The sequence below is a fragment of the Mesoplodon densirostris genome, chromosome 3, assembly GCF_025265405.1.
Source record: "Mesoplodon densirostris isolate mMesDen1 chromosome 3, mMesDen1 primary haplotype, whole genome shotgun sequence".
Classification (NCBI taxonomy): Eukaryota; Metazoa; Chordata; class Mammalia; order Artiodactyla; family Ziphiidae; genus Mesoplodon; species Mesoplodon densirostris.
The window spans coordinates 94,783,683-94,809,716 of NC_082663.1; the positions used below are offsets into that span (position 1 = coordinate 94,783,683).

The window sequence follows — 26,034 nt, forward strand, 5'->3', positions numbered from 1 at the left end:
TATCTGGGGATGGAGCATTTGTGAGGTAATTAGGGTTCAATGAGGCTATGTAGGGTGGGGCCCTCACAATGGAATTAGTGCCTGCATAAGAGGAGACTTGAAAGAGTTTGCTCTCTCTCTCTACACACACACATAACAAGGAAAGGCCATGTAAGCATGCGGTGAGATGGTGGCTGTCTGCAAGCTAGGAAGAGAGCTCTCACCAGAACTGGATCCTGCTGGATGTTGATTCTAGGTTTTCCAGCCTCCAGCACTATGAGAAAATTAATTTCTAGTTTAAGCCTCAGCCTGTGGTATATTGTCTTGGCAGCCTGAGCTGACTAATACAATCTCCTTTTAATCATGTAGCCCCCTTCCCTTCCAGTGTTAGCCATGAGCCAGTTTGCCAAAATAAGCGTGACAGAAAAATCCTCAAAACATTTGAAAGCATTATTCTTAAACGTTATTCCTCAACCAGAGGTTACCAGGCTGGTCTTTCTTCTGGAGCTGTTGCTGAAGTTGACTACTTTTGGATGAAGTTGACTGCTTTCAGATGATCTATTCAAACAAAGTGGTTGCATTTCTTAAAGCAATTTTTACTCTCTTAACCTGTCCTACATGTGATGTAGGTTTATTAACTTGATACCTGTTGGAGCTGGAAAGACTTTTTAAAAAATTATCAACATTTTCAAACATGTTCCAAAGTAAAGAGAATGGTATAAAGAGAACTCTTATACTCATTACCCAGATTCAGTGATTACTGGGATTTTGGTGGTGAAGATTTTAAAGAAAAATATCAGTGAGAGACAAAGTATTATATTTACAAAGTACTAAGTGTGCCATGGGGAAAGTAAAGTCATTATTTTGTGGAGTGTAAATATACTGTTAATGTAGAGAAAAATGTGTCTAATTCTTCTTCGACTACATGTAAACATACATTTGGCCTAAGCTTTAAAAACTAGATTCTTTAATAAAATGGAAACAGTAAATATTTAGTGATAAATTTTTTTTGTCAGTAGTTTTTTTGATGTTTTCTTCTCTTCAGAAGGTCCCAGAAAGTGGTTTCCAGGAGAGGGCTCCACAAATAGACAGGTTCTCCCTCTTCATATCTGAGTTCTTTTGAACATTCTCCTGAGGGAGAAACTTAGGGGCATTCATTCTCCTCACCCTACTGCATCTCCTTATTTTTAATTTTTTTCTGAAGCACATGTAAAAAGTAGAGTTGCAGTGTTCACCCTAAGCACCAGAAATTTCTAAGAGTATGCAAAAACATTAGATAATGTAGAATCTGATTGACTTTATAATTTACTGCTATGTAACTTAAGTAAATATTCTCTTTTATTTCAATGAACATATTCCATATGTTTACTAGGTACTAGGAATACAAATATTTCGGCATTTATTCCAAAATAAAGGAAAGAAGGAAAGACGAAGCACACATTAGGTCAATGCGTAATACTTACATATTATGTCAAATTCACAATACTATAAAATGAATATTAAATATACCCATTTTACAGATGGGAAACCAGAAGCTCAGAAGGCAAAGTAAGTAGTCAAGTCACAAAGCTAATAAATGATGGAGCCAATAAAGTGTGGAACAAAGAGGTTATCGAGTGAAATTGAAAGCAATATGTGTCTGACCCCACATAAAATGTTTTCAGTTTTATCACAATATATTTGGTGCATCCAGGTATTATCTTCTATTTATGATCTGTCCTGGAATGAAGCTAGGCCTCATGATCAGCTGGGCTTTTTTTCCATTACCTCATTAATTATCACTAGCATGGCCTTGGACCAGTTTTTAACCTCATCCAGCCTGTTTACTCATTTGTATCATGAGGTAATATAACTACTTCATATGGTTTTGTGAGGACTGGAAAAATAAAGACTGCCCCTGGGCACTTAATAAATGGCAGGCATTATTACGAACAGCTAAGGAAATTAGGATCAACATAGTAGAAAATGTTCACACAGTTCACTGGTAACCATGCCAGGACCAGGACACAGGACTTATTTCTGCTTATTCAGAACTCCTTCTAGTAGCCAATCAAATTGATTAGGATCCCAAGGATTATGAAGAAAGTTTTCAGAGGATAGAGATGACAAATCTTAATTCCAGATTCTACAATATGGAAAACCAATAAATATTTATTGTATGACCATACAGTTCTAGCTACTGATGAAATAGTGACAAACAAGATAAGGTTCCTGCTCCTAAAAAGCTTATGCTAGAGTGTAAAGAGCAAATAATAAATATATAAATAAACAAAATAATTTAAAACAGTGGTAAATGATAATGGGTTGATGTGGGAGAGCCTATCTAGGTAAGGGATGGAATCCTGGTTTATATGAGGAGAAAGAGGCATCCATGTGAAGTACTAGGAGGAAGATTGTCATGTGCAGGAGAAAACTGTGCAAGTGGAAAGTTCCCCTGATGGTAATAAGCTTGGTGTGTTCAAGGGACAGAAAGAAATTAGTGCATTTGAGCACTGTGAGGATGAGAATGGTGCGAGGTAGACAGAGGCCAGATTAGGCAGGGTCTTCAGGGTCATGGTAAGGAATTGAGGGTGTTTTATAGTTGCAATGGGGAGCAGTTGGAGTGCTTTGTGTAGGGGTGTTAACCTACTTGGCTTGTACAGTTGTCTCTCTATCTGTGGGGATTGGTTCCAGGACCCCTTGAGGATACCAAAATGCAAGGATGTTCAAGTCCCTTGTATAAAATGGCAGTAATATTTGTATATAACCTATACACATCCTCTTATGTACTTAAAATAATCTCTAAATTACTTATAATACCTAATGCAATGTAAATACTATGTAAATAGTTGCAGTGCACAGTAAATTCAAGTTTTGCTCTTTGGAACTTTCTGGAATTAAAAAAAAATATTTTTTTTTTTTTTTTGGTTTAGTGGTTGGTTGAAGTAGTGGGTAAGGAACCCAAAGATACTGAAAGCCAACTGTGTTTTAAAAAAGATCACTAGTTGCTTTCTGGAGAATGGATAATAGGAAGACTAGAGTGGAAGCAATTAGGGTGGCTGGGTTGAGGTTTATGTTAGTGGAATTGTATACAAGCAAATGGACATTCTCATAGTCTTCCTTGACATCCCAAACTAAAGGGTTGCATCTTCCTATTCCATCATCTCTCATAGCTCTTACAACTACCTTTAATCATTTTTTTGTCTACTGTCTGTTATTCCCATATAGGGTTGCCAGATAAAATAAGGCCACTCAGTTGAATTTGCATTTCAGGTACCGAATAATTCTTTACTCTGTGTGCTCCCAAATATTGCATGGGAAATACCTATACTGAAATTGTGTTCCTTATCTGAAATTCCAATAAACTGGGCATCGTGTATTTTTGTTTACTAAATCTGGCAACTCTACCCCCACTAGAATGTAAACTCCACGAAGGCAGGAGCCCTTTCTGTCTGGTTCCCCAATGTGTATCTAGGGCACATAGTAGAAGCCCACACATGCTTACTGAATGAATTAATGATTTAACCAAATAGCGAGCGACTGAATAAGTAGTTGAACAAGAGCCCCTCAGGACGGGGTGGGGGGGTGGTGCGTGGGGACAGGAGACGACCGGGAGAACCAGCTCATTTGCGCGCAGCGCGCAGGGCGCCAGGGACAGTCTACGTGCTGAGGTCACCGGCGCCGGCCCGGTGACGTCATCACGCCCGCGCTCTCCGCCCGGCTGGGGTTCTAGTGCCGCCGGCGCCTCATCGGCTGTTGTGGAGAGCGGGGGCTTTCCTGTGAGCCCGATCCAGCGCAGGTAGCCTGTGGAGCCGTTTGGCCCCGGCAAAGGCCCCCGAGGCCCACCTTCCCTGTCGTTGGCCGTCAGCCAGCAGGCCTGGCCGCTGTACCGCGAGGAGAACATCTCCTCAGGGCCATGTCCAGGCCGAGCAGCGTCTCCCAGCGGCCGTTTGCTCCTGGAGGGGGCGGCGACAGCGGCCCGGCGCCGTGTGGCCCTGCGGGCGGCGGCCGGGCCAAGGGGCTGAAGGACATTCGTATAGACGAGGAGGTGAAGATCGCGGTCAATATCGCTCTGGAGCGCTTCCGATACGGGGACCAGAGAGGTGAGGTTCCCGACAGGGACCCCGCCGGCTGCCCCACCTCCTGGAAGCCCGGCCCCTCGTGGGAAGGGGCTGCCTCACCGGAGGGAGGGGAGACGGGGGCGGTCCACCGGGTCCGGGCGAGGCGGGCGCGGGGCTGGGGCCAGAGTTGTGAGCCTTGCCCGGGCATGTGAAGAGCCCCGTGGCGTCCTGCGGATCAGCCGGGTTACGGGGCATTTGCCTGGCGTCCGAAGGCACGAAAATCAGGCTGCTCAACTGCAGGAGGCATTTCTTTCCCCAGGGAGAGAGAGGCCTTTCGGTAGCTTTGCCACAACTTTTAGGTATTGTTAAGCCCCTACTTTTTTTTCCTTTTTTTTTTTTTTTTTAAAGGAGGTGGTGGTAACCTTACTCGAGGTACGTTTAGTTTGAGTTTCGGAAGTAGAGGAGCAGAAGGAAATCAGACGAATAAATGCAGTGGCCATATGTAGTGCTTTGTTTACATCCCGGAGGTATCACTCTAAACACTTCAAAACAAAACAAAACAAAACAAAACTCGTTCTGTTAGACGAAACGTCTTCCATCCCTCTTAAGGTTGGAAAGCTACTTGTCTTGGGTCACACAGTGCACAACCAGCAGCCGGCCTGTGATCAGTACAGTATATTGAGAGCTCATTCTGATTTGCTGCTCTAAGTAGAGGACCCCTTATTCTGGAAGCTTAGAGTCCTTCCCTCTCCCCCAAAAAAAGGACCTGGACAGAGTGATTCTGAACTTTCATTAAACAGAGGTGAATCCCCAGAAATATACAGCATCATATCCAGTCCGAGACAGTGAAATAGGGATTCTATGCAGTTTTTGAAGGCAAAGACAATGGAATCTGATGCTGAGCATTCGTAATACTTGAGCATACCTCATCCTTCAAGGAAATAAACATTTTGTTGGTTAAGCAAGTAAGTTAAGATAGTAAAATATGTTCATCAGGAGCTCAAGATTTCAGCACAAGTAAGAGGACTAATCTTTGGTGAACATCAGGGTCCTTTATCACATTTAGGTTTAAATGTTATTAATATCAGAATTCTGGTAGACATTCAGTGGTTAATTAGTACAGGCATATCTCATTATTGCACTTCACTTTATTGTGCTTTGCAAATACTGTGTTTTTTTTTTTTACAAATTGAAGGTTTGTGGCAATTCCATGTTGTCAGATGATGGTTAGCATTTTTATCAATAAAGGATTTTTAAATTAATGTGTGTACGTTGTTGTTTAAGACATAATGCTATTGCACACTTAATAGGCTACAGTGTAGTGTAAACATAACATAGGCCCTGGAAACCAACAAACCAACATAGGCCCTGGAAACCAAAAAAATTTGTATGACTTGCTTTATTATGATATTCGCTTTATTACAAGGGTCTGGAATCAAACCCACAGTATCTCCTAGGAATGCTTATATCAACTTTTCACATAAAATATGATAATTTGATTATATGTTTATATGATTTTTCATATTTTATAAATATATGTGTATTGAAGTACCTTGAAGGAAAATTGCCGATCCACAAATGATGCTTTGTGTTTTTTTCCATGCAGAAATGGAATTTCCTTCTTCTTTGACCAGTACGGAAAGAGCCTTTATTCATCGATTGAGTCAGTCTCTTGGTTTGGTTTCTAAAAGTAAAGGGTAAGCTGACAGGTTTTCTTAATTGAAAAAATTATTTACCGAAAAAGAGAAATGTTTTTGACTAAATAGTTATTACTGCTTTAATTAGATTCACGTCCTTAATTATATTGTGTGTAGATGATCTGATTCATGTCTGTACCAAACTCAGCTCTTTGCTTTTCTTACTGTCCCCCTTTTTTGTTTTCCCTGATTGGGGGAGAGTGGGAGAAGAAGGTAAATTTTAAGATGTAAAGAGAATGGTTTAAAACTTGAAGTTGATTGCATTGAGAAAGGTATTCTCTTCTTGTATGGAAACCAAAACTTTTTTCTTGAAGAATGGATGGACTAAAAATAATAAGTACAATTATTTACAGAACTTATCTCTTTTAATGCTACTGTACTATAATGGTATGCTTTTAGAACACATGCTTGTTGTTTCTTTTCATACCAAGTCACGAATCTGGTGATTAGAACTGATTAAATAAAACTGAACAAGAGGAAACATATATTTTTTGAAGATCACTTATCCATAGTGGGGAAAAGTCATTTGAGCCATCCATATTGAAGAACTCTAAGATTCTGTGGAGTTATTTCATTTTGGGAATAAGAATGATGGTATTGATATAGAGTTCTTAGTATTGGTGTTATTGACGTTTTGGACTGGATAATTCTTTATTGTGGAGGGCTGTTTTGTGCATTGTAGGATGTTTAGTAGCATACCTAGCCCACTACATGCCAGTAACACTTCCACCCCCAGTTGTGACAACCAAAAATGTCTTTAGACATTTCCAAAATCTTCCCTGGAAGCAAAATTGCTCCTGGTTGAGAACCACTGAGATTGGGGGAAAAGAAGATGAAATTTCAGCTTCCAGCTTTTAGGTTAAGAAGAGGGAAAACAAAGCCTTAATTAAGTAAATATATTAATAACTAAATAGAAGGTCCTAAGGTGAAAATAGCTGAGGTTGGAATGTCTTGCATATGAATGTCCACCATAGTGATGATACAGTTACTGACTGAGACAAGGGATGTAGCTTAGGTGCATGTGCACTTTGAACATCACTAAAACCAGTGTTGGCATCCTGGGAGGTTCCACCCATATTATAGTCATCTGGATAGGTAAAATATTGCGCTTGAAAATAAAAATAAGGTGCAGGGCCACAATCCTTTATCCAAAAGGGCCTGGGCCAAATATGTTTTTTGTTTGTTTGTTTTTTGTTTTTGTGGTATGTGGGCCTTTCACTGTTGTGGCCTCTCCCATTGCGGAGCACAGGCTCCGGACGCGCAGGCTCAGTGGCCATGGCTCACGGGCCCAGCCGCTCCGTGGCATGTGGGATCTTCCCGGACCAGGGCATGAACCCATGTCCCCTGCATTGGCAGGCAGACTCTCAACCACTGCGCCACCAGGGAAGCCCCCAAATATGTTTTGAGATGCAGATTTTCAGATTTCAGAAAGGCAATAGGGTATATTAGCAGTATGTTATATTTCTTGCTGAAAAATGTATGACTATTCACACTAAGGTAAATAAAGATCATAAATAGCTTCATGTTAATTTAACCAGGCTTTGCTGCCAAATGAAGTTGCTGCAGACTTACAGAAGTCTGCCACTTTTCAGAGCTGTTTGGATTTAAGGGTAGTAGATAAGAGATTGTGGGCCTGCACTAAAAAATATCTGTTATAAACACACTGTTCTGCAGCTACATCATTTCTGTGGTTACATGGGTTTTTAATTCTAAACAGTGAACTTGGAAATGACCTTTAGAAATTACTCTTAGAAAAGCAGTCCATTGGACTAGACTACCTCTACTTTTGTTCAGTAGCATGATCCTTTTTTTTTTTTTTTTTTTTTTTTTTTCTTTTTGCGGTATGCGGGCCTCTCACTGTTGTGGCCTCTCCCATTGCGGAGCACAGGCTCCGGATGCGCAGGCCCAGCGGCCATGGCTCACGGGCCCAGCCGCTCCGCGGCATATGGGATCCTCCCAGACCGGGGCACGAACCCGTATCCCCTGCATCGGCAGGCGGACTCTTAACCACTGCGCCACCAGGGAGGCCCCCAGTAGCATGATCCTTTAAAGGATGGTCCAGAGAGGAAAAAAAGTTGGGGGGGGGAAGGGGAGAGCAAGTTATCAGGACAAAAAAAGGGGGATGAAGAAACATTGAAGAGACAGAAAGAGGAAACAAGAAAGAGATGCTAAGGGAATCAAGGCAACCCCACCTGTTATCTCATCCCTACTCCCTATATCTAGTGCTCCATAAACCCTCTTCTTAGTAAATGTCCTAGCTCTTTCCCAATCCCTTTTTATCTCTGAGCAAACTTAGTACAATGTTTTTCTAGTGGTCCTTGTCATTTTCAAATGCCTTTCCTTCTTTTTACATACATAAAGAACTAAATCACTTTGAATATATTTCTTAAATCCTTTCTTTTCATTTATATGAGAATTTGTACCTGACTTGTATGGGTTTTTCTGTTCACTCTTGAGTAAAGATCTTTTATTTTTAACCTCCTAGAATTAACTTTGTTAATTTAGGATAGTTAAGTTAGTTAATAATTGTTAAGTTAGTCTTTCTTTTGTGTGGGGTTTTTTTTTTGTGCCTTGTATTATGATTCCATAATACCTATTTGACAGGTGTGGAGGAAAGGGCAAGAAACCTGGATTCTAATCCCAGTCTCTCACTGCTTTGTTCTTTAGCTTTGGTCATGTCCCTTAACTTTAAAGGCCCGTTTTCTTAAATGTAAAAAATGAAGGAGTTAATCTCTATGTGTTGGTTAAGATTCTGTGATCCCATAGTTTATTTTGAGTTTCTTACAAGGTTTTTAAAAACAGATTCCAGACTTACTGTGTGATAATTTACAGTTTTTTTTTTTCTGATAACTTTTTAAATTTTTTTAAATCTCCTTTCTTTCAAAATGAAGCCACGTGTGTTGGATTTTGTTTTTCATCTCCTCTTAAGAGAGTTGAATTTACTTTGAATTGATTATTTTCTTTATAACTGCTCATCTTTTGGTAAAAATACTCTTGTTGGAGTAACACCCCCATTTTGTGTTCTTCACTATATCCTAACGTTTTCTTAGACAATTCCAGTCAAGTTTTCCCATACCCAAGATTTCACCTCCTTGTAGTTTGTTCTGTTTTCCTCAACCTATGTCACTGTGTTTTGGTTCTAAGAGCACACTTTTTTGAGTTTTAATTTGTTCATGAATAAAACAAAATTGTTTCCTATTCTTCTTAGTCCAAGTTAGACAAAAATAAATTTACAAGATGAACTTTGTTAAAAACTTGTGGAAAGAGAAAATATAAAGTGTATGAAAGCAGGTTTTCCAAGTACAGGTTTTTTATCCTGTGATTGCTGAAGGTGCTGCTTAATAGGTATCCAGGTATTCTACTCAGCCTGACCAGGAGGCTTTACCCTACAACAAGACCCCCTTTCAGACCTGAGTTACTGCCTCCCTTACCTCCTGCCATGGAAGACTGCATTACTGCACTCCACCTCTCTTCCCCTAGCTAAAACAGAAAATGGGTTAAAAGTGATGAACCCTGTTAGTGACGTTTTGGATATCCATTAAATAAACCCCTACAATGTGCAGTAATAATAGTAACAGTAGCTAACATTTATTAAGTGCTCTTGTGCAACAGGCATTGTGCTAGGTGCTTTAAGTAGATTATTTGATCCTCACAACAGCCTTGTATGGTAGGTTCTATTTTTTCAATACCTGGTGCTTGTATAACAGATGAGGCAATTCGAGCATAGAGAATTAAATAGTTTTCCCAAGATCACACAGCTAGCAGGTGGCAGAGCCAGCAATCAGACATAGTTAATGTTTAGCTAATTAATTTTTGTTTTTCACAGTGAGTTCATAGCAGTGTTTTAGGAACTGCGAGGAGTTAAAACAGAGATACTGGATAAGGCTCATCTCTAAGTTGCTTATTGTCCATTAAGTCACAAAAAGAAAAAAATTTACCACAAACGTAGCATTACTTGAAAATAATTGTGTTTAGTGACAAAATTAACTCGTTTGGTTTATTATTTTCTAGATAAGCGTAAAACACAAATTTGTATGATTCAAACTTTAATAAATTTGTAATTTTGTATTACAGTATTGAGGAGAAAATGGTTTGGAGTTAGATCTTTGCATCTGTCTGCTTAGTGGAAGTATAAATTAAAGGGATATGAAATTAAGTATATACTAGACATCAAACAAATGTGTATTATGTTTTTAGAGGCATTAGCTCCTTGGCGGCTGTGAGCTTTTTAAGCAGTGATTTCAGATTTTGGCTCTTTAGCAGATTTTAACTGTTCTCAGGTTTGTAAAGTGGGGAATAGCAAGGTGTATGGTTGTATTTGAGGTAGATTACTCAGTAACATTCTGTGTAAATGAAACATTTATTAATACTAAAATTGCGTCAAATTTGATTAGTTGTATCATCATTTTTCTTTAAAAAGAAGAAGCTATTTAAATGTCATTACTTCATTATAACATGCATGATTACTTTTCCCTTTGAAAGTTAGAAGTTATGATGTTCTTATCTGTATTTTTAGGCCATTTACTTTTATACTTAAATATGGCATATAGGGCTTACATGTTATTATTTTTAAAAAATTCTTGTGAAGTTCATTTATCTAGCATCTTTTCCATGTTGTACAGGTAGTTTCTAGTCAATTTTGCTGTGTAAAGGGAAGTACTAGATATTCATCAAATTATAGTGTTGGTTACCTTGGAATGAAAGCATGATGAGGAGACTTCAGTGTGTTAGTTTACATAGTAGGACAACTCTACTATATTGAATGTTTTCATCCACACAATAAGGAGGTGAATATTTTGCCAAAATTTCACTAATTTTTAAATTATATATCAGTGTCACTGTGGTGCTGAATGGGGTAGGAGTGAGCCCTAATAGCCTAATAGCATTAATAGTAGAATTTTTTTACTAAAACATAAAAACTTATCAAGTTGATATTCTCTTTCTGTCCCACCATCTGGGTTCAAACTGAATTTAGTAAATTGTAAATGGTAATGACTAAGTAAGTACTCACACTTGCTTAGTATGAGTTATTGTTATAGATTAATGCTGGATTATTATTAGGCAACCTATGTTAGGAAAGTTTCAATCTGACCCATTATTTTAGTTGTGAACTTATTGAGGAAAGAATATATTTTCCTCAACTTTGTAATCATAGCTTCTAGCATAGTGCCTGGCATACAGTAGGTAATCAATATATGATGAATGATTGAATGAATGAATAAAAGAAAATTAAAGGTAAAATATAGCAAAACTTTCCTGAGATGATTTTTGAGAAAATTAAAGCATCTTGGAGCTGATAGAAATATTAGAGGTTTTAAAATTCTGTGTCAGAGAAGTAAAATGATTTATTTTTGATTACATAGCTAGTTAATTGAAAGATCATTACTAGCTGAACACAAACCTCCTGACTGTTGCTCTAGTGCTCATTTCAGCACACTTCTGGCCTTCTATAGTTAAAATTTTATGAAGTACATGGAACAGAAGGGGAATGAATGATTGAGTCTATCATGACTGTACTGAAGTTTCAGAAAGGTCCATGGGAAAAGAACCTACTACAGAGAACATCTCTAGAATCCAATAATTCTGATTTGCCATGGAAATGACTAAAATTTCTAGATCAGTTAAATTTTAATAAGCTCATCTTTATGCCATCATTTAAGCATCACTAAGCACTTGTCCAGGAGTAGATGATGGCATAGAAAGGGTATAATTCATTGAGGAGTTTCCAGAAATTAAAAATCTTGGTAAATTGAAAGCCTCACTTAGAAGACTTAGATAGCTAAAGCTGTATAGGTTAATCTTCAGTTTCATGTCACTCTTATAGTAAAGATATTGTTGAAAATATTTAAATTAGATTTAGGAATTAGGAAAATTCTAAAATTTAATTTAGAATTAGTAAAATTATATATATAGTTTTCATTGTATTTGTGGCTTTGTTGCTCATTTCTATAATATGATGGTGGCATTAACCAATGGCAAAACATTTTATGAAATGTTTTGTGTAACTTTTTTTGGTACAAGAAATGATATTTTTTCCTGGCTATAATTATAATAATAGCTTTCATTTATTTAGTGTGTACTTTGTAGCAGATACTGCCCTTTACATGCATTATCTTATTTAATCATATGAAGTCCTTTGAGGCAGGTCTTATTATTATTATTATTATTATCATCGTCATCTTAGGCTCAGAGCTATTAAATAATTTGCTTGTGGTCCCACAGCTAGTAGGTGGTAGAGATAGGATTCAAATCCAAGTCTGTGTGCTTTCATAACCCAAGCTCTTTACAGTACTACATTGTACTAGATTATAGACATGTATTATTAAATCATTCAAAATACATTTGAGGACTTCCTGTGAGTATAACATTGTACTTAGTACTCCTGAAGCTACAGAAGTCATCAAAGACATAATAAGGACCATTTAAAGAAGTAAATATACCTACATCAGGTAACTTGAGAACAGTTATAAATCATCATTACCTTATAATTGAAGGCTAGAGTCAGAAGCTTTGAAAAACTTCCTTTTTTTTTTTCCCCAGTATACATCTGAAGATACTTATCAGTAGTGCTGATTTATGTTTTTTTGGTCCAACCACTAAACTTGGCTTTCTTAACAGGTTTTCATGGGAGTGTGACATTACCAGCATACTGGAGAAACATTCAATGGAATATATTAGTCTGGACCACTGTTATAATTGGACCACCATAATGTTTTCATTATCAATTTTAGATTCTATTGTTCAAATTGATTTTCTCCCTCTATATGTTTCCCAGCATGTATTAACTGGTGATGTTTCATCCACCATGAAGCCTGCTAAGACAAACTTTAACACTTAAGGGTAAGTAAGCCTTTTTTTTTTTTTGCTGATTTAAAATTGGATTTGCAGCATTTTGAAATTTTAATTGAAAATGGTCTTGTGGCCACTTTAGCATTAAATTCCTCTTTACTGAATTTTCTGGGATTTCCAGCATCTTATCCCATTTCGATCTTTTTCAGTGTTTTGCTTGAGACATGTTTTCTAAGTAGCCATACATCATATGTGAACAAATTGACTATATATAGTAAATAAATGATTTTTATTAATATTCAGAAAGGGAGCAAATAGATACCTAACTGTGAAGAAGAAAGATGGATCAGAAACAGCTCATGCAATGATGACCTGTAATTTGACTCATAATACAAAACATGCTGTTAGGAGCCTAATTCAAAGATTTCCTGTCACCAATAAAGAGCGTACTGAACTTCTGCCTAAAACAGAAAGAGGAAATGTGTTTGCAGTTGAAGCTGGTATGTATTTTCTGGGGAGCTTCCTTGTTTATCCTATTATTTCTTGACTGTTCTTTTTCCACTTAAAATTTATTTTTAAAAACTAACGTGGAATATGATTTCTCAATTTGAATAGTTGGTTAGAAATGATTAAGAGTTGTGAAGATTTTGGAATGAAATGCAGTGTTAAGGCATGTCATTAAGTTAGGGTTTTTTGTAAAGTGTTACAGTAATAGCTAAACATTTATTGAGCACTTATTGTGTGCTAGACAGTATACTAAACTCTACATAGAGCCTCATAGCAACCCTTGCAAGGTAAGAATTTCCCCTATTTCACAGGTAAAGAAACTGGGGCTCAGAGAAGTTAAATTTGTTCAAGGCCACTCAACCAGCCAGTAAACCACAAAGCTGGGATGTGACTCTAAAGTCTGAACTTTCCTATATTATGCTGCTGTGACACACTAATGAGTGGGATTTTGAATTGGGACTTTAGCTTCTGGGAAGAGACAGGACAGAGTCTTCAGTACATTAACTTGCTCAAAGGTAGATAAATAAATATATTTAGGTTATAAAATGAAGTAATTTTACTATTTGGAAAAATAACTTTTCTAATGAGAAAGTTATTTCTTTTATTATCTCCAGTGAAAGAATCTGCATAATTTCTGTTGGTGCAGTATGTTTGCAGAATGTAGAAATGCATGGCACTAGCTATCAAGGAGTTTTAAAAATACATGCACATAAAAATATTTTGAGTTATGTGAAGAGTATAAAAAACATCATGCCTTTTGTATTCCTATCTGCTTAAATGTAGATGTTGACTAAAATGCACAATTAGGAGATTTGTTAAGCATTAGGACCTTATATTTACACATATTATTCTGTTTGATCACATAATCTTATATGCTAACTTTAAACATAGAGGGTATTTAATTTTTCATATGTTTTCATATTGTATGTAACAGAATTTATAAGTATAATATACATTGTTTCCTACTCTAAAATTATAATTTTCTGTGTTATAATTGATAGAAACAAGGCTGAAAATTATTTTAGGACATCAAAATTGGGTTTTATTTTTAATGATTTTTGAATGATTGATTTTTGTTCATTTTTAAACATTGTGCACCAGAAATACTTCTGGGTAATTTGACTCCTAATTGATATAAAAATGTGTAACATATTCTCTAAGAATATTGTGTGGCAGTACAACAGCTGAGGCATTGCTTTTTAACTTTAGACTGAGTAGAGAAGAAGCACTTGAAAGGAATTACATTAGAAATTACTTATTTTTGTCTTTTAACTCCTTTTATTGTTGATCATAAATTTTTTTGTTCTCTTATTCATTTTCAAAGAAAACCGGGAAATGTGCAAGACAAGTGGGCGACTCAACAATGGCATACCTCAGATTCCAGTGAAAAGAGGAGAATCTGAATTTGATTCTTTCAGGCAGTCTCTGCCAGTGTTTGAGAAACAAGAAGTAATTGTTAAAGTAATTAAGGAAAATAAAGTAGTTTTGATTGTAGGAGAAACTGGGTCTGGAAAGACTACACAGGTTTGTTTCTTCTTTGTTGTTTATAGAAGAAAAAATTATTTTATCTCGTGATAGTTTTATATCAAATTTACACTACATGTATTTTAACAAAAAACAAAAAAGGAACTTTTGTTTATTTTAATGGTTACTTCAGAAATAAATTATTACTGGAAGTACATTTTGAGAATTTGTAGAAAGGTAATATTTTAAAATATTTATTTTTAAATTAGTACATAAGGGCGTTATTTAAACAGAGGTGAGGTTGTGATTTGGTATCATGAAAGGAAAATGGACTTTGACCTTCAGTTCAGATTCCAGCTTCCACATTTATTGAATGTGAAATTTTAGGCTAGACTTGTAACTCTTGAAGCCAGAGTCCTCATTTATAAAATGGTACTAACAATTGCTACCATTCAAGGTGGGGTTTAGAGATAATGTCTGTGAAGTGCCTAGCATAGTGTTTTTACATAGCAGCTAAATTAAAAGTAATATTGGTAACAACAAGAAGTGTTAATACAAAGTTAACATAAAGTGGGATTAATATGACATGTTTGACTTGGATGTTTAGAATCATAGTACTTCATTGTTATGAAGTTTCACTCATAGGCTGACAAGGTTGGAAGTAAGTATGGTACAATGATAATGACCTTTTCTTGTTTATGTTCTTTAACATGTTAGCATGTTGAAACAGGAAAATTACTTTGCTTTTGATTGAGGTGCAGATAGAATAGTCAGTATAATTTTACATTTTCTTCTTTTCTTTTATGGACAAATAAATTTGCTTTTGACAGTTGCTTAAGATTTCCTATGCTTATATTAGTTGGTTTCATAAAGTTAGTCAAATAAATAAGGCAAGGTGGTAGGAGAGGTTGACTGTAAACTTTACCAGTTATTTACTTGTGGGACTTAATCATTTTCACAGAAGTGTAACTCTTTATACCTAAAACTTGAGCCTATAAAACTAATTACAAACGTGATGAAATTTTTATATGAAGACAATGTATAAGATTTTTCTTCAACATGATTATGATTAAGTGAAATTCCATGGAGTCATGCCAAAGAATCTGTTCAGATGTCTTAGATTGTTATAATTGTTTTAATATTAGAAAGTTTTGCCAGTTGATGTTAATTGTAGCCATTTTAATTATATCAAATAGAGATTATGAAAGTTTTGATAAAATATAACAAATATGGTTTTATTTAAATTATTTGAGTGTTCTTCCTAAGGGTATTTGTATACTGGGATTATGGATGTCTATTTTCACAATTATGTGTATCATTTTACTAGGTATGAAAAGATCTGGAGAATTTAGTTAGGAATTAAATATTATTCTCTTTGCTTTTCAAAAGAAACTATTAATCTAAATGGGTTTAAACCTAAGAAATAATTGTATCTTGTTCAAGGAGTTCAAGTAAAATTACTAATGTTCCTGTCCTATGAAATACAAATATGACAGTTTGAAGTTAATATCATTAGCCATTTTCATCTTTCCTTTGGTAGCATTAGGAAGTTATTTGCCTTTTTTTTTTTTTTTTTTTTTTGCGGTACGTGGGCCTCTCACTGTTGTGGCCTCTCCTGTTGCGGAGCACGGGCTCCAGACACGCAGGCTCAGCGGCCATGGCTCATGGTCCCAGCCACTCTGTGACATGTGGGATCTTCCCGGACCGGGGCATGAACCCGTGTCCCCTGAATTGGCAGGCGGACTCTCAACCACTGCGCCACCAGGGAAGCCCCTATTTGCCTTTTGAATGTTCATATTCATTATTCATGTTCATTATATAAAATTCAAACATTATAGAAAATATTATAGAAAGTGAAAGATGTCTAGTTCTCTTGCCACCCTCCTCTTTCCCTGGTTTATTGTTAGAAACTTGGAGTATATGTTTCTGGGTTTTTCGGGGGATTGTTTGTTTTGTTTTTGTTCTCTTTACAGTATTGATAGAGATTATTTTTAAAACAAACATGGGATAATATGTATATGCTTAGCATCTTGCTTTTTTCACTTAATAGATATTGGATATTTTTCTGTGTCAGTACCTAGCGATAGACCTCATTTTTTAAACAATTGAGTAGCATTCCTGAGCATTTTTGTAATAACAGTGATAAAATAAATGACTGTTTACTGCGTGCTGAAGTTTTACGACAGTTATCTTAATTAAACCTCTTATTAACCCAAGATATGTAAGCTTGTTATTATCCTTTTTACAGATGTGGAATAAAAACTAAAACTTACAGATGTTAATCTACCCAAATTCACATAACTAGGAAGTGGCAGAGAAGGAGTCTTACTCTGTACTTGCTTTATTATATTGCATCCTAATATTTCTTTTCTAATTTGTGGGAATGTTTTAATGGGATACATTCCTAGAAGTGGAAATGCTGGATCAAAAATATTGCATTTAAAATTTTAGTAGCTAGATTAACTAGTTACTGTCTGTTAATTCAAAAAAGAGTTATCGTATTAAAATAGTACTGAATGTGTTGAAAGTTCCCATTTCTCTAAAACTTAGGCAACAATGGATATAATTTATTTTTTACCTTTATCAATCTGATAAGCAAAAAATAATGTTTTAATTTGCATTTCTCTGATTCTTAATTGAGTATCTTTTTGTTTGCTTATTATCTATTTATATTCTGTGAGTTATTTATATCTTATTTTTCTTTAGGTTTAATCATTTTGGATTTATTTTTAATAGTGCTTTGTACATTATGGATACATGGCTGTTATGCGTTAGATATCTTAAAAACAATTTCTCCCAATTTTTTGGTTGCTTTTTAAGCTTTGCTTATGGTATCTTGATTAGTAGTTTTACATTTTTATTAGTCAAATCTGTCAGTCTTTTTTTAGGGCTTCATGCCATGCTCAGAAAATCACTTTCTACCCCAAGATTAAAAAACATTTTCCTACAAATATTTTATTCTAGTACTTTTATATTTGTAGTTTAAAAAATCCATCTGGAGTTTATTTTATTGTGTCATATCAGGTAGGAATCTAACTTTTTTCCTTATGTTAGTATCTAGTGTTCCAATATAATTGTCATTTAATAATCCCTTCCCCCGATTTTAAGATACTACTTTTTAAAAATTGAAGTATAGTTGATTTACAATATTGTGTTAGTTTCAGGTATACAGCAAAGTGATTCAGTTATATATATATATAACATAATTATTTTCAGATTATTTTTCATAATAGGTTATTACAAGATATCGAATATTGTTCCCTGTGTTATATAGTAAATCCTTGTTGCTTATCTATTTTATGTAGTGTGTATCTATTGATCCCATACTCCTAACTTATCCCTCCTTCCCTTTTCCCTTTGGTAACCATATGCTTGTTTTCTGTGTCTTTGAGTCTGTTTCTGTTTTGTAAATAGACTCATTTGTATTATATTTTAGATTCCACATATGAGTGATATCATATAATATTTGTCTTTCTCTGTCTGACTTACTTAGTGTGATATTCTCTAGGTCCATCCATATTGCTGCAAATGCAACATTTCAGTCTTTTTTATGGTTGAGTAATATTCCATTGTGTACATATATGTGTGTGTGTGTATATATATATATATATATATATATATATATATATATATATACCCACCACATCTTTATCCATTCATCTGTTGATGGACACTTAGGTTGCTTTCATGTCTTGGCTATTGTAAATAGTGCTGCTGTGAACACTGGGGTGCATGTATTGAGATACTACTTTTTTTTTTTTTTTTTTTTTTTTTTTTGCGGTATGCGGGCCTCTCACTGCTGTGGCCTCTCCCGTTGCGGAGCACAGGCTCCGGATGTGCAGGCTCAGTGGCCATGGCTCACGGGCCCAGCCGCTCCACGGCATGTGGGACCCTCCTGGACCGGGGCACGAACCCGTGTCCCCCGCATCGGCAGGCGGACTCTCAACCACTGCGCCACCAGGGAAGCCCTGAGATACTACTTTTGATCAAATACTAAATTTCTATAGTACCTGGGTATATTTCTGGAATTTTTGTTATGTATTTTTAATTATCTGTTCCTACACCAAGGTCTCATTTTTTGCATTTTGTAGTTTTACAGTATGTAGCATAATGTTCCGCTTTATTATTAGCTTCTCTTTTTAGATATTTCTTAGCAGTTTGTTTGCATTTATGCTTCCGAATGAACTGGTCAAGTTTTTAAAAATCCCGGAGGGTAAGACATGCATGAAAAGATGTCCTTTTCACTCATAGTTAAAGAAATGAAATCAAAACAATAATTATATTTTTCAACTTATTAGATTGGCTGAAATTTAAAAATTGATGAAATCCAACATTTGCATAGGTGTTGGGAAAACAGCGTCTTCTGCTCTGTTGGTAAAAGTATAAATTGTTTTGAAGAGCAGATTGATAATTTTTCTATAAAAATTTAAATTTATATACTCTTTGACTCCACATATATTTGTCTTTGCATAAGTATGTGAAGATAGATGTTCACTGCAGCATTCTTTTTTTTTTTTTTTTTTTTGTGGTACGCGGGCCTCCCACTGCTGTGGCCTCTCCCGTTGCGGAGCACAGGCTCCGGACGCGCAGGCTCGGCGGCCATGGCTCACGGGCCAAGCCGCTCCGCGGCACGTGGGATCCTCCCAGACCGGGGCACGAACCCATGTCCCCTGCATCGGCAGGCGGACTCTCAACCACTGCGCCACCAGGGAAGCCCTGCAGCATTCTTTTTAATAGTAAGCAATAGCATCAAAAATAACAAGCCTAAACAAACTGGAAATTACTTAATGTATAGTCATATTTGTTAAATTATAGCACATCCATAAGATGGAATGTGCAGCTATTAAAATGGATTAGGTAGATATGATATGTTATTAAGTGACATCTGAAAATTACAAACATTAAGTATAATAATGACTGTGTGAATAAAAACCTGTTTATATACACAAATAATTTAAGTTGTATAAACTTTTTTTTCTCTAGAACAGTTTATAAGAAACTTAACAGTAGTTACTTTCATGGAGAGGACTATTGGTAGTGGTATGGGTGGGGAAGACTTTTACTTTTTATTTTAAATCTTTCTGACCTGTTTAAATTTAATTATAGAAAAGTGTCTGCAATCCTGGTATTAGGCTCTTTCTGGTTTCTTTATATTTTTCACTATTTAAAAAATTCCAATGGAATTTTGATTGTTGTTTCATTGACTTTATAGGATAACTTGGGGAGAACTGACATTTTTGCAATACTGATTATTCCTATCCAGGAATATGTCATACTTTTCTAGTATATTCCTGTCTTTTATGTTTTTCAGTAGTGTTTTATAATCTTGGTTTTTCAGTAGTGTTTTATAATCTTTTTCATGTAAACCTTAACTATTTCTTTATAATTTTGTTTTTAAGTGTTTTAGTTTTAGTTCTATTGTGAACAAGATCTTTTTAAATTACATTTTTTAGCTGATTATTAGCAGTTACATGAAAGTTGTTGGTTTTATGATTATTTTATGTTTGGATATGTTACATAACTTTTTTTAGTTCTGATGGTTTTTCAGTTGATTGACATGGATTTTCTGGATATACAATTATGTTGTCTTATAGTACTTTAAAATTTGTTTCAGATTCCTCAGTTCCTTTTAGATGATTGCTTTAAAAATGGTATCCCCTGCCGTATATTTTGTACTCAACCAAGACGATTAGCAGCTATTGCTGTGGCTGAAAGAGTTGCTGCAGAGAGAAAAGAAAGGATTGGTCAGACAATTGGGTATCAGATCCGTTTAGAAAGCAGGTAAAGACAATTCACCTGTAGCTTTTTATCATTCTCAGAAAAGACTAATTTCATTAAATATAGAGCATGTGTTAGTTGAAAAGTTAGATGATCATTTTGCTCCAAGTAAGTTTATAATAGGCCATTGAGCTCATGTCTAAACTTAGTGAGGTTTTGAATAAATAAATAGCTTGAAAAAGAGTTTGGGCCGTAGATAGAAATCCTGTTTCATAGTTTCATGATAAAGTTATTTCACCTCTTTGAGTCTTAGTTTCCTCATCTATAAAATGGGGCTAATGAAAGCATCTAGAGCATAGGTTTGATGTGAAGTTTATAGTAAGCGCTCAGAAAAAAGTTAGTGACTGAATTGATTATTATTAGTAGTAGTAGTAGTGCTAGTAGTACCTTCTTGAGAAGTAGTACCATTTCTTTGCTCACAGGTATTTGGATATAGTGATTCAAAAAGCTAATCTCATTTATGATATACTTTTTTCCCCCAAGTAAAAAATGTTTAGGATCTTTAAAAAAATCTATTTAAGTTCTTTAACAAAACAATTACTAAATTAATAAAAGATTGTTAGTAATAATAAATTTGTGAGATTATCAGGCATAAAATATATATTTCATATAACTTTGCTAATAAAGCATATGTACTAGTACACTGTTATATTAGTAACACTAAAGTACAAAGGACACTAGCATTTAATATATGACCTTGTTTTAATTACATAAAAGATTTGTAATTGTGAACTTTATTTTGATTTTTTAAAAAGGGTTTCTCCAAAGACACTTCTGACATTTTGCACCAATGGGGTACTGCTTCGTACTCTGATGGGAGGAGATAGTTCATTGTCAACTGTGACACATATTATTGTGGTAAGAATATTTAAATTTAAATATCTAATTAAAATTTTAGAATAGGATATGAGAACCAGTTTTTTTAAAATGGCTATTCTAATCAAGTTACTTTTTTTTAACTTTTATTTTTATTTTTAAAGATTTATTATTTATTTATTTTATTTATTTTTGGCTGCATCGGGTCTTAGGGTCTTAGTTGCAGTATGCGGGATCTTCGTTGAGACATGCAGGATCTTTCGTTGTGGAGCAGGCTTCTCTCTAGTTGTGGCCTGCAGGTTTTCTCTCCTCTAGTTGTGGCGTGCAGGCTCCAGGGCATGTGGGCTCTGTAGTTGTGGCATGCGGGTTCCAGAGCACGTGGGCTCTAGTTGAGGCGCAGGAGCTCAGTAGTTGTGGCGTGCGGGCTTAGTTGCCCTGCGGCATGTGGGATCTTAGTTCCCTGACCAGGGATCGAACCGTGTCCCTTGTGTTGTAAGGTGGATTCTTTACAACTGGACCACCAGGGAAGTCCCTCAAGTTACTTTTTATTGTCCATAATTGTTAGAAATAAATATTTTATATTAAATAAAGATATTCTTACCGTCAGGTTTTATGAGTGAGAATAAAATAAGTAGTTTTTTTAAAAGTGCTTTTTATATATGAAAATGGCACATGTATTTTAAGAGTTCTCCAGAATAGTGAAAGTTTTCTTTTTTCTCTGTGCTTAGTCATCTGATTTCTCTTCCAAATCTTAGAGGCATACCTTAAAGTCATTTAGCTTCATGGTTAAGCTGCTAAATTAACTAGCTGCTGATGAAATAAGTAGATGAATTACCACCTTATTAAAGAATTCTAAGCTTTTATCCAGTTTGTGTCAGAAAACTTAGATTAAGTTTTATAAGCTTGTGATAGGGCAGCTTTTGGAAACTTATTAGTTCTGTGCATTCAAACCACAGGATGCACCTGGTCCTGATGCTCACAGAAGCATATTAAAATAGATTTTGTATTTATTAAAATTACATTAAATTAGACTCCACTAATTCAGCATTTATTGTAGTTTTTGTGGGAAAAAGGGCAGTGTTTTGTTACCCACAGTAGGTCATTAATGTCTGATTATTTCTAAATTGTCCATAATACAAAATTTTCAGTAATTGGCTGTGTCCACATTTAACTTGAATTAGTGTGAAACCCAGCAGCTCCATAATTTTAAAGACTTTAGTTATTTTTATGTTTTAACTGTTCCATGGTTTTGTTTTTGTTTACTGCAGGATGAAGTACACGAAAGGGATCGATTTAGTGATTTTTTACTTACAAAGTTAAGAGATTTGTTGCAGAAGCACCCAACTTTGAAACTAATTCTTTCTAGTGCTGCCTTAGATGTAAATCTTTTTATGAGATATTTTGGGAGTTGTCCAGTGACATACAGTAAGTTAAACTGTCAGATTTCTTCTAGAATTTTTATGAAAGAATACTTTTTTGGCTTGACTTTATTTATTATAATAGAAATTGGGGAATGTTCTGATGTATAGAGCATCCATTTATGTTTTCTCTGAGATATGCTTAATCAGTCATCTCTATATATTTTCATCCTCTCCTTTTCCATCTACAACTCTTTGGTATTGTGTAGTGAGCCTGATCTCTAGTCTTAAAAGGAGATATGCTTTATTTTGTATTCCCCTTTAAATTCTGTCCTATAGCTTTGTCTTTATTGCTAGACTCTTTCAAAGAGTAGTCTTTATGCCCGTGTTTACTTCCCATGTACTTCTAAATGTGTTGCCACTTAACTTTTGTCCTTATCCTTTAATCAAATCTGGTTTTTCCACCAATCTTTAAAAAAATTATTGATTTCTTCCTCAAAAATTGAAAAAGTTTTATGTGTTTACCTCAGTGAAATAGTACAAACATTCAGGGAAAAAGTTCACAATCACCTGTCTTCTTTTCATTTCATATCTTTTCTTCCCTGAGATTACTTGATGTTGAAGCCTTGTGTATATCCTGTCTCACCTTGTCCATGCTCATACAACATACGTAATTATATACATATATATTGGGTTTATAGAAAATGGTTTTTACATAAATGGGCACGTGCCATATACAGTGTTTTGCAATTTGCTTTATTCATATGACAGTATATCATGAACAGTTCTCCAGTTTAGAAGCTCTAGATGTAGTTCATTATATTGAAGAACTGCTTTTATATTTCCTAATATGAATGTACCATGATTTACTTAACCATTTCTTAATATTTGGACATTAGATTGGTCCTGGATTCTCCCTTTCCCCTACTATAAACATCGTTGTTATGAGCATCCTTCTACATATATTCTTATATATTGGTGCTCTTATTTCTTTTTTTTTTTTTTTTTCTTTTTGCGGTATGCGGGCCTCTCACTGTTGTGGCCTCTCCCGTTGCGGAGCACAGGCTCCGGATGCGCAGGCCCAGCGGCCATGGCTCACGGGCCCAGCCGCTCCGCGGCATATGGGATCCTCCCAGATCGGGGCACGAACCCGTATCCCCTGCATCGGCAGGCGGACTCTCAACCACTGCGCCACCAGGGAGGCCCGGTGCTCTTATTTCTAAGGATAGATTCCTGAAAGTGAAATTGTTGAGTTAAAGAATGTATCTATTTTTAATTTTAACAGTAAGATGGTTTTGCCATTTTACTTTTTCAAAAGGCTGAAATGATTCACATTTCTGCAGTTTATGGGGCTATTCATTTGTGCATTCTTACCAGTATTGTTTTGAAACGGATTTAATTTTACATAATAATCTTATATTTTCTGTAGTGTTTCTCATAATTGTTACCCTTTTTTTGTGAAATGCTCGTATCCCATAATTTATTTGCCAGAACTACCTCCTAAGTCTCATTCTGTATTACAGCCTGTACTTTCTTAGTCTCCTCTGTGGGCTTCTCTTCTTTTGCATGGTGCTTAAATATTGATATTTTTGAGGATTTTTCCCATGTTCCATTTTTTTTCTCTTCCTCCCTTCCCTTCCCCACCCTTCCCTGCCCTTCCCCATCCCCTTTCCCTTCCCTTCCTTCTTTGATTTCTTTGCTTTTTCTCTCTTTCCTGCTCTATGCTGTTCTCTACTAGGTACTGGGGGTGCACAGTTAGTTTTCCTGGAAGATCTCATTCTTGCCCTTGGCTTCTACTTTCTCTTGCACTGATGACTCTTGAATCTTTATTTCCCAGTTCAAACTGTTCTCCAGAGCTTTGGACTTGGTTGCTTATAAGCAGTTCACCTCTAATACACCCAAACTGAATACTTAATCCTTTCTAAAAAATCTGCTTCTCTTGTGTTGCCTGTTTTGGTTAATCATACCATTGACCTAATCACCTAAGTCATAAACCTGTAAGTCTTTTTGCTCATAATATTACTGGGTGGTAAGGCACATAAAATTTATGCATCTGCTAATTGAAGGTCATTTTGGCACCTAACATTTGACATGTCTAAAACCAAACCCCGGCTCCCACAAGCCAACCTGTTTTTCTTTTAGCTTTCCTTGTCAGCCTCAGAAAATGGCAACATCATCCATTGAGTTTTGTAAGCCAGACGTTCAAGAACTGTGGTTGACACTTCCTTATCATTCTTGGGTATCCATACCCAATCTAATGCTGAGTTCTGTGGATTTTACTTCCCATCTATCTAGAGTCTGTCTGTCTCCTTCTATTTTTACTATCACCAATCTTGTTCAGGTTATTGTCCTCTTCAGCGTGAACTATTGTAATTGCTCCTACCTGGTCTGTTTCATCCACTCTGCTTTCTTTTAAATCCATTCCCCATGTTGCAGCCAACGTGGAATTTTCAGCCAGATTTCTGAAGTGGAATTTTGATGATGTTAAATACTCTCATGAGCTTGAAACTTGAACAACCTTTACCTCAGAATAAAGACCTAAACCCTTAATAAGACTTATCTATTTCTTCTGCCTCATCTTGAACTACAATCCCTTCTTCACACCCCTCTTCACATCATGTTCCAACTAGCTTGGCCTTTTAGTTCCTTGAGAACATCATACTCTTTCCCACCATAGGGGCTTTGTACATACTGTTTTTTTTCTTCGTAGTATACTCTTTCCTCTCTGCGTAGCTTAGTTATTTTGTTTACCCCCTTCTCTTGGTTCTCATTTTTCTCAGTGAGGATGCTTTTCTTGATTCCTTCAAATTCCCCTATTCTGTACTGTCATGGTATCTTGTACTTCTCTCTCATAGGACTTTTTACAACTTTATTTTTACACTGATGTTTTGGATTATTGGATTAATGTCAGATTCCCCTGCTAGATTACAAGCTTCAAGCTTCAAGAGAGCAGGAGGAACTCTGTTTCTGCTTACCATTTATATTCCTAGTGCCTAGCATGATGCCAAACAATCAAGTATTTAGTAAACACTGGAAAAAAACATGCAAATGAACAGTTGTCTAAAATATAGATCAGAGTTATATTTAAAGGACAATATGAGGATCACTTGACCTATGGAATTGCCTTTGGATTAATATTCAGAATTATTAATTTGAGAATCTCATGTTTTTATGTGAATTATCTCTAAGATGCAAATTGACTGTTTAAAAAAATTCCTATTTAGTACAGGGAAGACCATTTGAAGTAAAAGAAATGTTTCTGGAAGACATTTTAAGAACTACTGGATACACAAACAAAGAAATGTTAAAATACAAAAAGGAAAAACAACGAGGTAAGCTTTTTATTAAACAAATATAAAAGAAAATTACTATTGATATTGACTTTTTAGAGTACTCCAGTCTTATACTATGCAGGTACAAGGATACTTGAAAGTATTTCTCTCTGTGTATAGTTGTAGAATATTATATTAGAATACTGTCCCATATGGATGTTCTACATTCTGGTTTATGTCCAGAAGTTATAATCTATAGAGAGGAATTGAAAGGGGATGCCAGAGTTGAGGACGCTGAGTGTGTCTGTATCCAAATATTCAACCACTGTTTTAA

The 26,034-nt window shown here is 35.7% G+C and overlaps 1 protein-coding gene across 3 annotated transcripts in view; it reads left to right on the forward strand.

Annotated features, from left to right (window-relative positions):
- Nucleotides 1–3,672: 3,672 nt before the first annotated feature.
- Nucleotides 3,673–26,034, forward strand: part of YTHDC2 (YTH N6-methyladenosine RNA binding protein C2) — a 71,107-nt gene continuing 48,745 nt past the window's right edge. For all 3 annotated transcript variants that reach the window (XM_060093259.1, XM_060093261.1, XM_060093260.1), the window contains exons 1-8: nt 3,673–4,061; nt 5,626–5,716; nt 12,809–13,005; nt 14,337–14,536; nt 20,091–20,257; nt 21,010–21,112; nt 22,339–22,495; nt 25,653–25,760. In XM_060093259.1, coding sequence (XP_059949242.1) covers nt 3,875–4,061; nt 5,626–5,716; nt 12,809–13,005; nt 14,337–14,536; nt 20,091–20,257; nt 21,010–21,112; nt 22,339–22,495; nt 25,653–25,760 — 1,210 coding nt within the window. In that variant the 5' untranslated portion in view covers nt 3,673–3,874. The remainder of the gene's footprint in view (nt 4,062–5,625; nt 5,717–12,808; nt 13,006–14,336; nt 14,537–20,090; nt 20,258–21,009; nt 21,113–22,338; nt 22,496–25,652; nt 25,761–26,034) is intronic.